The sequence below is a fragment of the Orcinus orca genome, chromosome 2 (genome assembly GCF_937001465.1).
Source record: "Orcinus orca chromosome 2, mOrcOrc1.1, whole genome shotgun sequence".
Lineage (NCBI taxonomy): Eukaryota > Metazoa > Chordata > Mammalia > Artiodactyla > Delphinidae > Orcinus > Orcinus orca.
Window position 1 is genome coordinate 125,592,316 of NC_064560.1, and position 15,295 is coordinate 125,607,610.

The window sequence follows — 15,295 nt, forward strand, 5'->3', positions numbered from 1 at the left end:
TTAGGTTGTTTCCATCTCCGGGCTATTGTAAATAGAGCTGCAATGCACATTTTGGTACATGACTCTTTTTGAATTATGGTTTTCTCAGGGTATATGCCCAGTAGTGGGATTGCTGGGTCATATGGTAATTCTATTTTTAGTTTTTTAAGGAACCTCCATACTGTTCTCCATAGTGGCTGTATCAATTTACATTCCCACCAACAGTGCAAGAGTGTTCCCTGTTCTCCACACCCTCTCCAGCATTTCTTGTTTCTAGATTTTTTGATGATGGCCATTCTGACCGGTGTGAGATGAGATCTCATCGTAGTTTTGATTTGCATTTCTCTAATGATTAACGATGTTGAGCATTCTTTCATGTGTCTGTTGGCAATCTGTATATCTTCTTTGGAGAAATGTCTATTTAGGCCTTCTGCGCATTTTTGGATTGGGTTGTTTGTTTTGTTTTGTTTTGCGGTACGCGGGCCTCTCACTGCTGTGGCCTCCCCCGTTGCGGAGCACAGGCTGTGGACATGCAGGCTCAGTGGCCATGGCTCACAGACCTAGCTGCTCCGCGGCATGTGGAATCTTCTCGGACCAGGGCACGAACCCGTGTCCCCTGCATTGGCAGGCGGACTCTCAACCACTGCGCCACCAGGGAAGCCCGGGTTGTTTTTTTGTTACTGAGCGGCATGAGCTGCTTGTAAATTTTGGAGATTAATCATTTGTCAGTTGCTTCATTTGCAAATATTTTCTCCCATTCTGAGGGTTATCTTTTGGTCTTGCTTATGGTTTCCTTTGCTGTGCAAAAGCTTTTAGGTTTCATTAGGTCCCATTTGTTTATTTTTGTTTTTATTTCCATTTCTCTAGGAGGTGGGTCAAAAAGGATCTTGCTGTGATTTATGTCATAGAGTGTTCTGCTTATGTTTTCCTCTAAGAGTTTGATAGTGTCTGGCCTTACGTTTAGGTCTTTGGCACAGCTAGTTTTTGATGGAGCTAAGATTCTGACTCTAGGAAGTCTGATTCTAGAATGTGTGCATATAACCATTACATAGTTATTAATAATGTAAGATTTGCCAAGGTAAAAAATTTTACTCATTTATAGAACAAATATTTATAAAGTACATGCTCTTTAATAAGCATTGTGCCAAGTACTATGCCAGGTCACAAGAACATAGAAGTAAACAAAATAGAGATTGTCCCTGATCTTCAGAACAGAGTCAAGTATTAAATGAATAATTAGTCAATTGCTTATAATAAATTGTATCAAGTGCTACTAAATATAAGTACAGGGTACTATGGAATCTATATAATATAGGCCCCAGCCCCTTCAAGGAAATGTTGTGAAAATAAATGACTGAAGAAGACTTTCTATTTCTTTGTTATTTCCTCAGTTTCTTTTTTCTCCTTCCTACTAAATGTTTTTCTCCATTTTTTTTTCCTTTGTCTTCTTTGCGTCTCTTCTAATTTTCATCCCAGCAATGACCTAAATCTGGTTTCTTGCAGGTTAAGCCTTCTTTAACACTCTTGCCATCTGTTCTCCTTCTGGCTCTGAAGCACAAGATTTTACCCTCTGGTAATTTTTCATTAAGCTAATCTTTGTACAGCTTACAAAGTGCTTTTCAGCTGACAAGTCTTACATTTCATAATCAGTGCTTATTTTATTATACTATGATGGTAGAAATTGACCTTTTGAGCAAACATCTAAATGTTATAAAAATACTATGTGAACTGGCCCAAATCCTTTCAAATATGAAATTTTATTTCACATAGTAATTATCTTTCATATGACCGACCATTATAAAATTTACTCAGGGAGTTTTTAAACATAATTTTGGAGAACTTTCTTAATGTCTGAGGAACATTACAATAGAGTGATTCTTTTTTTTTCTGTACTTTATTTTATTGAAGTATAGTTGATTTATAATGTGTTAATTTCTGCTGTACAGCAAAGTGATTCAGTTATACATACATATATATTCTTTTTCATATTCTTTTCCATTATGGTTTATGACAGGATATTGAATATAGCTCCCTGTGCTGTGCACTAGGACCTTATTGTTTATACATTTTATATATAATAGTTTGCATCTGCTAATCCCAAACTCCTAGTCCATCCCTCCCTCACCCCCTCACCCTTGGCAACCACAAGTCTGTTCTCTACATCCGTGAGTGTTTCTGTTTTGTAGGTAAGATCATTTGTGTCATATTTTAGATTCCACATGTAAGTGATAACATATGGTATTTGTGTTTCTCTTTCTGACTTACTTCACTTTGTATGATAATCTCTAGTCCATCAATGTTGCGGCAGATGGCATTATTGCATTCTTTTTTATGGCTGAGTAATATTCCATTGTATGTATGTACCACATCTTCTTTGGTGGACATTTGGGTTGCTTCCATATCTTGACTATTGTAAATAGTGCTGCTATGAACATAGGGGTGCATGTTTCTTTTTGAATTATAGTTTTGTCCATATATATGCCCAGGAGTGGGATTGCTGGATCATATGGCAACTCTTACAATAGAATGATTCTTATCTTTTATTACTACCTATGCCACAACTCCACCCTCAGAATACTGCCTTTTTGTCATCTCAATTTATATTCAGATACCTAAAACCTAGAACATACTCCCTTGCTCACTTTCTCATTGTTCAAAGAACCCTGACTACCATTCCCTTCTGGGGAGTGGTAAAAACAGAATAGTAGGAGTCAAAAAATGGTAAATTTGGGGAATGTGAAGAAATGCTGAATTAGGGATAATTTATCACAAAGAAAGGTGGCATGCATTTGAAATGGCAGATTTGAGCAATGGAGAAGAGATCATTAAAGTCCCTTCCCTTTTATCTGAGTCCTGAAAAGTAAACAAAAGCCTTATTAAGCTTGTGTGAGTATGGTTTCTAGTAACTAAATCAAGTATCCTTTTTCAATTTTAAATTTAAAGTAAATAAAATTGGGGAATGAAAATGTACTAAAAGTGATTTATGGTGATGGTTGCATTAGTCAGTGAAGTTACTCTAAAAATTCATTGTGTTTTACACCTGAAATGGGCATGTGTAAAATATACCTCAATAAAGTTGTTTTTTTAAAGCTACAAGGAAAAAAAATGAAATAACACTAAAAACTCAATCCCTTAGTCACACTAACTACATTTCAACCTAATAACCTCATGTGGCTAGTGGCTACCATTTTGGACAGCATAGGTCTAGTATATAAAACTTTTCCATGGTGTTAAAAAATACTTTCTTAAATCTGTTTTAAGATTTCTTAAGTGTGAGTGTAAAATACTTACACTTACAACAGACATATAACCAAAATAGAAAACATGAAAAAATCGAGTATCCTTAACACATCAGTGACTCTTAAAAGAAATATACAATGATAATAAATATTTTAAAAGTTCAAGGCAGCTAGCAAGCAAAGAAATGCATATTAAAAGGACAGTGAATTAGTATTTTTGTCTATGAAATAGGTATTAAAAAAAAAAAAAAGATGCTCCTAATGTTAAGATGGGAAGAAATGGATACTGCTGACAAAAGTGTAAACTAGTACAACTTTTCTGAAAGTTGGTTGGACAGTTTGGAAATAAGTATCAAAGACCTTAAAAGTAGGCATTCTCTTTGACTCAGCAATTCTACTTTTAGTAATTCATCTTAGAAAAATAAATGTGGATGGAAGCAAGGATTTATCTATGAGGGTTTTTAATGTGATATGGTTAGAATGGCAAAAAATAAAAAACCGTCTAAATGCCCATCAATAGGGCATTGACTAAATTGATGATACATTTATAGAATAGACTATTAAGCAGCCATTTAAAATTATATAATAGAATATTTAATAATATTTTAAAATGTTCATTGTGAATTATATATTGGTTAATGAAAAATAAAAACTTTTTAAAACTAAATGACCTAGAGTACTCAAAGCCATAGAAACAGCAAAGTAGAATGGTGGTTGCCAAGGGCTGGGGGGAGGGGGAAATGGGGAGTTGTTTAATGGGCATAGAGTTTCAGTTTTGTAAAACAAAAAGGTTCTGGAGATTGATTGTACAACAATGTGAATATACTGTTAAAAATAAGACAACAGGCCCACAATGGAGTTGCTTATCCTAAGCCCCATGTTACCAAACCAAGACTTGACTTAATTACAGTTTCAGCTCTCCCCAAAATGGAATCTTAAACCAGCCAGTCAGAATTGCCTAATCCACACTCGTTAGGTAATCTACCTGATAGACCCCTGCCGTCCCCTAAAGGATGCAATAACCAACCACTCTTTTGTCCAGTACAACTCCCTTGCTCCCACTCCCTTCTGCCTATAAAAGTCTTTCTTTTTGTACAGCTCCTCAGAGCTCCTTTCTGTCAGCTAGATGGAATTCTGCCTGATTCATGAATTGTTGAATTAAAACCAATAAGATGTATAAAATTTACTCAAGTTGAATTTTTTTTTTTTTTTTTTTTTTGCGGTACGCAGGCCTCTCACTGTTGTGGCCTCTCCCGTTCGGAGCACAGGCTCAGCGGCCATGGCTCACGGGCCTAGCCACTCTGCGGCATGTGGGAATCTTCCCAGACCGGGGCACAAACCCGTGTCCCCTGCATCGGCAGGCGGACTCTCAACCACTGCGCCACCAGGGAAGCCCTGAATTTTGTTTTTTAACAATACTTAACACTATTGAAAATACACTTAAAAATGATTAAGATAGTAAATTTTATGAGTATTTTACTAAATTTTTAAATTTTTAAAAATAAACTTAAAAAAGAAAATAAATGATTCTATTTTTTATTTTAAGTATTATGTATGCCTTTATGCATACGTAAATCAAAATGATAATCGTAGTTATCTCTGGGTGTTAGGATTACTAATACATTTGATTTTCTTTTTATTTTTCTGTTCATGTCTACCATGAATGTGTGTTACTTTTGTAATCAAAAGAATGTTATTATATCTCCGACTCCTTTTTTTTCAAGTTATTTATTTATTTTTGGCTGCATTGAGTCTTTGTTGCTGCACGCGGGCTTTCTCTAGTTGCAGTGAGCGGGGGGCTACTCTTCGTTGTGGTGTGCAGGCTTCTCATTGCGGTGGCTTCTCTTGTTGTGGAGCATGAGCTCTAGGCGTGCAGGCTTCAGTAGTTGTGGCACTCGGGCTCAGTAGTTGAGGCTCGCAGGCTCTAGAGCGCAGGCTCAGTAGTTGTGGCACACGGGCTTAGTTGCTCCGTGGCATGTGGGATCTTCCCAGACCAGGGATCCAACCCATGTCCCCTGCATTGGCAGGCGGATTCTTAACCACTGTGCCACCAGGGAAGTTCTCCAACTCCTTGATGACTGAAATTCCTTCCACATGGAACAAAACCTATAGTCTACATTTAGAAGTACATTAAGCCTAGTGAAAAAATATCAAATGGTATAAATTCACTCTAAAGTGTAATGAGGCTGTCAGGGGAAAAAACAGGAGGTAACTGGTTGCCTGAAAGGGGTAGGAGGAAATGTTTAAAAAATTAGAGATTCAGAAAAAAGACAGCAAAATTACCAACACAAACTTGGCCTACTTCAAAATTTTGTCCAGCACTAATTCTGGTTAGATCATACGAAAAAGTAGAGAAGACCCAAGATCCTTGAGAAATTGCTTGGGCAAGAAGCAATCTTGGGTGCAGAAAAGGCCAGTTTTTATAATTCTGTCATTTAGACCTGGGAAAATATTTTGTTGGATTTTCCTGTTTTCGCTGGGAGATTTATGTGTTCTGGATAATTTGTATACATCCTAATTGTCTCTCTCATTTTATTTCATTTTATTTATACGACATAGGGAAGTCACACAGGGCCCATTAAACATGTGCTCACCCTCCTGGAAATTCCTTTTCAATGTATACACTGAGTGTGCATAACAAAGAGAATTTCATGTACTGATTTAGACTATATTTCACTCAATATATAGTATGAATGCAGTGACCAGCATGCAGAATTTTTAAGAACATCTAATTTTCAAATGTCAAGTTCTGTTGTTGCATAATTACATCCCAATATTTGGTTTGGAAACTATGGTCACAGTGAAATGGATTATATACATTCTTTTACTTGAGAGGGTCCTGGCACACATGGATTGAGCAGGCACACTGATCCCACCAATGGAGCAGAGTTTTTTCCCTTCAAAGAGATCCTCAGGGCTCCAGAAAATCTCCCACTGTTGTTGCCCTTCAGGAAGAGATTTAAAGATCATTCTCCAACACCAGTAAATTTCTGTTAATCTCAAATCAAATAAATACGTTTTCAGCTTTAGTTTTAGTTGAGAAGTTGGTATGTTAAAGAATGTTTTAGCTCCAACCGCAACACACATAGAGGAAAAAGCACAGCCTTCAAGCTCTGATGTGCAAAGAGTTAACATCTTAAGAGCTAAACAGAACTGTATTAACTCCTCTCTTAACAAGCCAGGAGGACAAGAGGATTCTATAGGACTGAAGGACATCAAAACAGAGAAAAGAATTAGAGCTCTCTGGAGGAAGCAAGAACTGTAAGTTTATATCTAATACATATTTATAGTCTTTCATTTCTTTCCTTAGGGTGTTTTTGAAAAGAGTGAAATGTTTATTCATTTTGTATTGTGCCTGTCTCCCAGGCATCCAGACACAGTATCACTAGGTCATCTTTAATCCTGTCACCTTCTTAACTTCATACCACGTCCAACTAGTTGGCAAGTATTTTGATTCTCCTTCCTCAGTGTCTTCGTGATCTATCCCACTCTTCCATCCCCCTGCCACCATCCTTCTTAATTCAAGGCCACTTGCCTGAACCACAGCAATATCCTAATGTTCTTCTCTGCCAGTCTCTCTAACTCACTTATACCAGATGAATCTTCCTAAAGCCCTTCCACAGCTCTAACTCTATTGCTCTTGTGCTCAAAATGTGTAATTCTCACCCATTGGCAGAATGAATACGATGCCTCTAATTTATATGCAAGATCTTCCAAAATATGCTTCCTTTCACTTAAATTCCCACAACTCTTCTTTCTCAAAGTTGTCATGCCTACCTGCTACTGTCGAAGACCACCCTGCTCTTTGCCCATCCCTGATTCTATTGAAACTCTCCTCTGTCTGTATAGAACACTCTGGATCTCCACCTGCCAAAATCCCTCCCAGACTCCAACAACCCTCCCTCCATAAAGCTTTATCTGATCCTTCAAGTAAATGTGAATTTCAGTCTTCCTTTACACTTTCATTTTGCTTTGTTCTTCTCGGATTGACTTTTTTTTTTTTTTTTTTGCGGTACACGGGCCTCTCACTGTTGTGGCCTCTCCCGTTGCGGAGCACGGGCTCCGGACGCACAGGCTCACCGGCCTAGCCACTCCACGGCATGTGGGATCTTTCTGGACCGGGGCAGAAACCCGTGTCCTCTGCATCGGCAGGCGGACTCTCAACCACTGCGCCACCAGGGAAGCCCTCAGATTGACTTTTTATATTTTACCTTACAGTTAAGAATGTGCTTTTCTCATTTCTCCTCTCCTCATTAATTGTTCACTTATTTTTCTTTCTGTTTTTGTGGGAAACTATGTTTTTTATTGTTATGATTGACATACAGCAGTGTATAAGTTTAAAGTGTACAGCCTAATGATTTGACTTACATATATTGTGAAATGATGACCACAATACATTTAGTAAACATCCATCATCTCATATAGATACAGAATTAAAGAAATATAAATACATTTTTCCTTGTGATGAGAACTCTTAAAATTTACTCTCTTAGCAACTTTCATATCTAACATACAGCAGTGTTAATTATATTTCTCACATAGTATATTACAACCCTGAAAATTATAACTGGAAGTTTGTACCTTTTGACTGTCTTCATCCAATTCCCATTCCCCCCTACCCCCAACTCTGGTAACCACAAATCTGAGGGCTTTATTTTTCTTCTCCTTGTAGCAGCTGCACAAAATGGGTACTCAGTAATATTTGTCAAATTAAGTTCAGTCCAAATTCCAGGAGTTCCTGTCATCTTTTCTGATCATTCATACAACCGACACTAAAATTACAGAGACTACACTTTTCTCCATAGCTTCTCTTTATATCTGTTCCAAGTTTTTTCCTCAATGCTTACATCTCCTTTGCTTCTATCCTCTTACATAAGATCGGCTCCTCCTGAGTTCCCTCACTCATTTTAAAACTATTTTCTTTAAGAGTCTATTCACAAATTGTCCCTTCCTTCCCCCAGATTTGAAGGAGCCCAATTTCAGCCCCCCTTTCAGGGACTTGACTGTTTGTTTGGCCTGTTAAAGTTAGTAATGGGAAGACCTGAATTCCCAATCTATATTAAATTTAAAATAGCTAAAACCCTACTTCTATATTTTGACTCATAGGCCCACTTAATCCATGAATTTTTAGAGGATGGGAGTATTTTTGCAGCATTTCCTATGCTCCACTGAAATGCTACTGACATTCCTTTGAGCAAATTTTTTCACCTGATTTTTACATTTCTCTTCTTTTTTCTCTCTCCTCCTCAAATCAGTGACACCATTATGGCTCTCACTTCACTGTGTTCTTGGACGTGAGGGAGAATTAATGCAAAACTTTGTAAAATTATTAAAAGCAACTCTAAAAAGGAAAACAATTTCTGCCACAATCCAATATCATAATAATACATCAGTTGAAAAATTATTATGTATCTGCAGATACCAGGCACTCTGTTAGGTACAAAGATATCCTCAAAAGAGCTGATAGAGGGTCTTCCCTGGTGGCGCAGTGGTTGAGAGTCCGCCTGCCGACCGGGTTCGTGCCCCGGTCCGGGAAGATCCCACATGCCACGGAGCGGCTGGGCCCGTGAGCCATGGCCACTGAGCCTGCGCGTCTGGAGCCTGTGCTCTGCAACGGGAGAGGCCACAACAGTGAGAGGCCCATGTACCGCAAAAAAAAAAAAAAAAAAAAGCTGATAGACTAGTGAAGAGACACATGATATATAAACACTATAGAGAACTGACTTATACTAACCAACATACAAGATAATTACATATATAATATAAATCATTAACTTATACTGATAAATGCAATAGAATTATCAATTGGCCTGAGACTAGTTCAGTGAAAACAATAAAAAACAGCTAGCATTTAGCTAATATGGAGCCTGTACTAAGTGCCAAGCATTATGCAAATTTTTTATAGGCATTATCTCAATTCACCCTCATCATAACCATATGAGATGAGTATTTCATCCCTATTTTATAGGTAAGGAAAATAAGCAGAGTGGTTAAGTAACTTGTCCATGGTCACACAGCAAAAGATGTGGATCCTTGTCTTTCTTATTCCTAGGCTCTTGACCACAGTCACTATTTACAGTTCATTCTCTCCAACTTTAATCAGAGGTGAGTATAAAATCAGAGTAAGGGGAGTTGGCTGTATGATTTTAATTTTTGATGTCATCATACTGGCTTTATTCAGCAATCACTACTAAAGACTAATTCTTTGCCCTCACTCACCTACCATTGCCCCAGTGCACTGCAACTCGATACCACTGCGACGGATTTCTTTTTGTCTTTTATTTCATTGGGTGCAATACAAGTGATAAATTCTTCTTCCTTACATCTACTCTCCACTCCTTTTTTCCTGAGAGATTAAATCTGGTCAATTCATTGGATTTGGATGTCCCTTCATCACACCTTCACTGACATTCTCCCCTGAGTTTTCTTTTCTGGCATTCTGATAGGCTCCATTTCATTCTTAGAGCTTCTCTGACCATTTTTAGTGGTGCTTTCCAGTGGCTCCATAGTGCTATACAGCTTTGGTGGTGTATTTTGGAAGGGTCATAAACCAGAACAATCTTTTCTGGGTCCAGGTATTAAAGAACCACAGCATCCCTTCCTCCACTACAGCTTCATTTTTGCAAATGGCTTCAGGTCCAGACGACGAGGTCTGTGATGCAGTCACCCCTCCTTTCCCTTCATCTTACTTCTCTACGATAGGAGGCTGAGAAAATGGGGTAATATAGCAGACCTATGAAAGCTACTTTCAGTGTGAGGATTGACGTTAAAACAAAATGGTTTCTTTGGTTGCTTCCATTCTGTTCTTATCCTGGGACTATTGTCTAACATATGAAAGCGTATCAACTTTTGGGTGATAGTCAGCTTCCTTAATATAGAAATCTGTAAAGATCCCTTTAAAATGATGTCATTTGAAAGATATTCTCCACTTATTGTGGTTTAAAAAAGTGAAACATCACAGAACAGAATATGAATGACTCAATTCAAGTTAAATTGTCTGGAAAATAGATCAACAAAATGTTAATGTTTTCTCCCAGTAATAGAATTTCTCCATCATGCTTTTTTACCTTCTTTGTATTTCTCTGCTTGTTCAAAATAAGCTTGTGAGCAAACTTTGTAAGTTGACAAGTCAAGCTAGCTTCAGCAAAAAGGGGAATTTGTTGTAAGGACATAATACTCTCCTGCAGAACCTAAGGGCAGGAACAGAGACAGGCCTTGGAAAAGACTAAAATCAAGGATAGGAAGCTTTTAGGACCTTTTAACTCAGCCACTCAATGTCATTCTCTCTCTTGACTTGTTATTCATTCACCTGTTCACTTATTCAATATATATTTATTAGGTGCCTACTACATTCTAGGAGTTGTTCAAGTGCTGGGAAATAAACGTAAATAAGATAAACCAATTGTCTGCTTTCAAAGTCCTTATATTTTAGTGAGAGGAGGTAATAAGTGTAAATAAATGAAGGTAGTTTCTGGATATGGTAAGTGTTACCAGTGAAATAAACAGGGCGACATGACAGAGTATAACTGAAGAAGTCCTCACTTTAGTTATTAAGTCGGAGAAAGTCCTCTTGGCAGATGAAAAGATCCTGAGAGACTGAAGGATAAGAAGGAACTAGCCATGTGAAGAGCAAGGGAAAGAACATTCCAGCCAAGTACAAAAGTCCTGAGGCAAGAGGGAGCTTGCTGGTTCCAGGAGCAGAGAGGAGGCCAGTGGCAAGGAATGTTATTTGCTAGAGGAGGAGAAATACAAAGCATGATCTGAGAAATAGGAAGAAGGTCAGATCATAGAGGCCATGCTGACTACAGTAAGGAGTTTAGATTTTATTTTAAATGTAAAGGAAAACCACTGGACAATTTTAAGCAGGAAATGCGATGACCTGGGTTGTTTTTTAAAGAGCACTCTGGATGTTTCAGGGAGAATTTGTGGGAGGGGGATGGAGAGAGGAAAATGGGTAGAGCATTAGGAGAACATTATGGTAGTTGAGGTAGGGGACACTGGTGACAAGAATTAGAGTAGTAGCTGTGGAGACAGGGTGATATATATTTTTAGGAGGTACCTGGAGGATTTGCTAGTGGATGACAGAAAGGGAGAAATTGAGGCTTTAGGAAATGGTGGGATGGTAATTCCATTTATGGAGATAGAGAAAGCCTGGGAGATCAGGTTTGAGAGAGAAATTAGAATTCTTGTGTGAGACAGGTGAATTTGAGATACCTAGCAGTCATGCAAGTGGAAATGATTAAAATTCAGGAAGATGTACAAATCTGACAAAATTTTGGAAACAAAATTTTGGAAACAACAGCATGTATACACATACACACACACACACAGACACACACACACATGGTATTTAAAGCCAGAGATTGGATATTATAATTCAGAAAAAGAGTGTTGACCAAGGTTTGAAGTGACTCTGCAGGTAGGATTTCCAGAGTTATTTAGGCTACAAAGCAGAATATGGCCATCCCAGAACTCCCAAGTTTATGTAATAGTCCTAGCCATTCACAGAGGCTAATTTAACTCTCTTAGTCCCATTTCCAAATGCCTGGGGAAAAGAATCTGATTGGCCCAGCTTAGGTCAGTTGTCTACCCCTGGTCTAATGAACAATGACTGTGGAAACTGGATCATAGACTATAAACTGGTTACTGGTGACTCAGTCCGTATGAATGGAGTGGAGAGGGGTTCAGAGGCTCATTTCCTGGAGAAAGGATATGGTCATTGGCTTCCAGGCTGAGCAGACACTTTAAAAATGATTCAAAATGGTATGCATCAATTCTATAATCAGAAAAATTGATTTCATTTTGAAGAAATAATGTCATTATTACTGAATGCTTGGTCTTACCCTTCAGTGTAGAGTGATCCACATCACTACAAAAAAGACTGTGTCATGTTATATACCATCCTGAAAGTGTTGAGGAATTCCTGCTACAACTTAAGTATAGCCTGCAGAAGGCATCCCAAAGTTGCATGTAATTGGCTGAACTTTTCCTTTATTTTAGTGTCCTGTGGTATCTCTCACAGCTTGGGAGATGATACGACATCTCATCTTCTGGTGGACAATACAGCCAAGGCCCTGTTAGAGACATAGACTCGATACCTGTGATGGTACCAGCGTCAAAAGGTAAATTCGGTGCCTGAGGATGGATGTCTTTTAGAATGAAAACAACCCTCAGTCTGTTATTGTCGGGCGTCTTGCTAGCCTTCACAGTGACTGCTTTGCTCTCAGGTCTTTTCTTCAATCTTCTCAATGTTTTATTCATATATTCTTATAATAAAATTTTTACTGTGTGGGTTTAGGAGGTAAAGATAAATACCACCACCACAAATACCACAACAAAAACCAAGAGCAAATGAGTGGGTCTCATTCTTCTATCCATGTGATCAGCCCTTCACTCTCACTAAACAGAGGTAGGCAATTTAAAAGGAAAGGGCAAGGACTTCCCCGGTGGCACAGTGGTTAAGGCTCCATGCTCCCAATGCAGGGGGCCCAGGTTTGATCCCTGGTCTGGGAACTAGATCCCACATGCATGTTGCAACTAAGAGTTTGCATGCCACAACTAAGGAGCCCATGAGCCGCAACTAAGGAGCCTGCCTGCTGCAACTAAGACCTGACACAACCAAATAAATAAATATATATTTTTTAATTAAAAAAAAATAAAAGGAAAGGGCATGGCCCCACTAGCGCTTCTTCCCCACTCACCTTAAGATGCTTTTGTAACTTTGTTCATACTCTCCCACCCCTCAGTCCTATTCATAGCTACTATTAATTCTACTTTCACTTGATTTCACTTCTGTAAGTTTTATTTCAAAGATAGGGCACTTTATGCACTGCCCATGGGTGTATAAATGGTGCCATCGCTTTGGAAAAAATCTTGGCATTATCTAGTAAAATTGAACATGCAGCTTTACTTCTATGTATAAAATTTGCAGGGATTTTTGCATATATGTACCAAGAGACATTTATCAGAATGTTCATAGTAGCGTTGTTCATAAGAATAAAAAATGGAAACAACATAAATGTCCATTGATCAGAAAATGAATACACACTGACATATAATCATACACTGAAATAAATTTTTTCTTTATAATAAATAATTTAATTTTTTTATAAAATTATAAAGAAATACAAGGAAGTTATTAATACAATATTCAAGATAGTGGTCCCTCTGGGAGAAGAAGGGAATAGTATGGGTGAGGAACTTACAGAGGGTATTAGTAACCTCCTGTTTCATAAGCTGGTATGTATGTATGTGTACGCTTTATTATTATTCTTTAAACTGTCCGTATATGTTTTATTTCCTCATTTATATGTGTGAGATAGAAAAAAATAACATATGTAGTAATATTTATATAATAATACAGGTATAATGTATGTTGTATATAATACATATATATTATACATAATAGTTTTATTGGGATATAAATTACATAACATAAAATTCACTCTTTTAAAGTGTACAATTTCTTAATTTTTACTATATTCACAGAGTTGTGCATTCATCCCCAGTACCTAATTTTAGAACATATCATTACCTCCCCCAAAAAACCTTATAGAAGACATTCCCCATGTCCCCACTCCCTGCCCCTGGTAATCACTAATCTGCTTTAAGTCTCTGGATTTGTCTATTCTGGACATTTTATATAAATGGAATCATATAATATATTATTTTTTGTGTCTGGCTTCTTTCACTTAGCATAATATTTTCAAAGTCCATCCAAGTTGTAACATTTATCAATACTCCAGTCCTTTTTATTGCTGAATAATAATACCACATTTTGTTTATACACTCATCAGTTGATGGACATTTGAGTTATTTTCACTTTTTGGCTATTGTAAGTAATGCTGGTATGAACATTTATGTACAAGTTTTCTTTCATTTCTCTTAGGTATATACCTAGAAGTGGAATTGCTGGGTCATATGTTAACTCTATGTTAGTTCGGGGAACTGCCAAACTATTTTTGAAAGCAGTTGCACATTTTTACATCCCTACTAACAATTCATGAAAGTTCTGATTTCCTCATATCCTTACCAATAGTTGTTATTGTTATTGAGGTGGTATCTCGTGTTGTTTTTTAATTTATTCTTTCTTTTTGTGGTTTTGATTTGCACTTCCCTAATGAGTAATCACGTTGAACATCTTTCGTGTGTTTATCAGCCATTTGTGTATCTTCTTTGGAAAAATGTCTCCTCAGATCCCTTGCCTATTTTTTAATTGGGTTCTTTGCCTTTATATTGTTGGTTGTTAAGAGTTCTTTATGAATTTTGGATACACGTCTTTTAACAGATATATGATTTGCAAATATTTTCGCCATTCTGTTGGTTGTCTTTTCACTTTCCTGATAGTGGCCTTTGAAGCACAAAAGTTTTTAATTAATTAGTTTATTTTTTGATACTTGTGCTTTTGGTTCCATGTCTAACTTCATAGTGTCATGTCTAATACTTCATGGCCCAAGGTCACAAAGGTTTATTCCCATATTTTCTTCTAAGAATTTTATACTTCTAGCTCTTACATTTAGGTCTGTGATCCATTTTAAGTTTATTTTTACTATGGTTTGAGGTAAGGATCCAACTTCATTCTTTTGCATGTGTCTATCCAGTTGTCCCAGCACCATTTGTTGAAGAAGTTATCCTTTCCCTACTGAATTTTCTTGGCACACTTGTCAAAAATCAATTAACCATACATGTATGGGTTTATTTCTGGACTCTCAATTATATTCCACTGATCTACATGCCTATCCTATGCCAATACCATGGATTATTATAGCTTTGTAGTAAGTTGAAATCAGGATGTGAAAAATAACTTTGTTATTTTTCAAGATTATTTTAGCTATTCTGGATCCCTTGTATTTCTATCTGAACTTTAAATAATGCTAAAGCTAATAGGTAGAAATTTTATAATGTCATAATTTAAAAGTTTAATGTCATACAACATTGTCATAATATACAATGTAAAATTATTTCCTCACAAAATAATTATTAGTTAATAGGTTTTAAAAAGACTTGTCAATTAACTTTATGGTAGACAAAACTATCAGACACCCTCTTAACCAATAACTGAAGTTAACATTAATGGT

The 15,295-nt window shown here is 37.1% G+C and overlaps 1 protein-coding gene across 1 annotated transcript in view; it reads left to right on the plus strand.

The window, feature by feature from the left end:
* RPGRIP1 (RPGR interacting protein 1) overlaps positions 1 to 15,295 on the plus strand; it is a 162,519-nt gene that overhangs the window by 82,768 nt on the left and 64,456 nt on the right. Inside the window, 2 exon segments of the mRNA XM_049705479.1 lie at positions 6,401 to 6,479; positions 12,219 to 12,340. Of these exon segments, the coding sequence (XP_049561436.1) occupies positions 12,322 to 12,340 (19 nt within the window). The 5' untranslated portion in view covers positions 6,401 to 6,479; positions 12,219 to 12,321.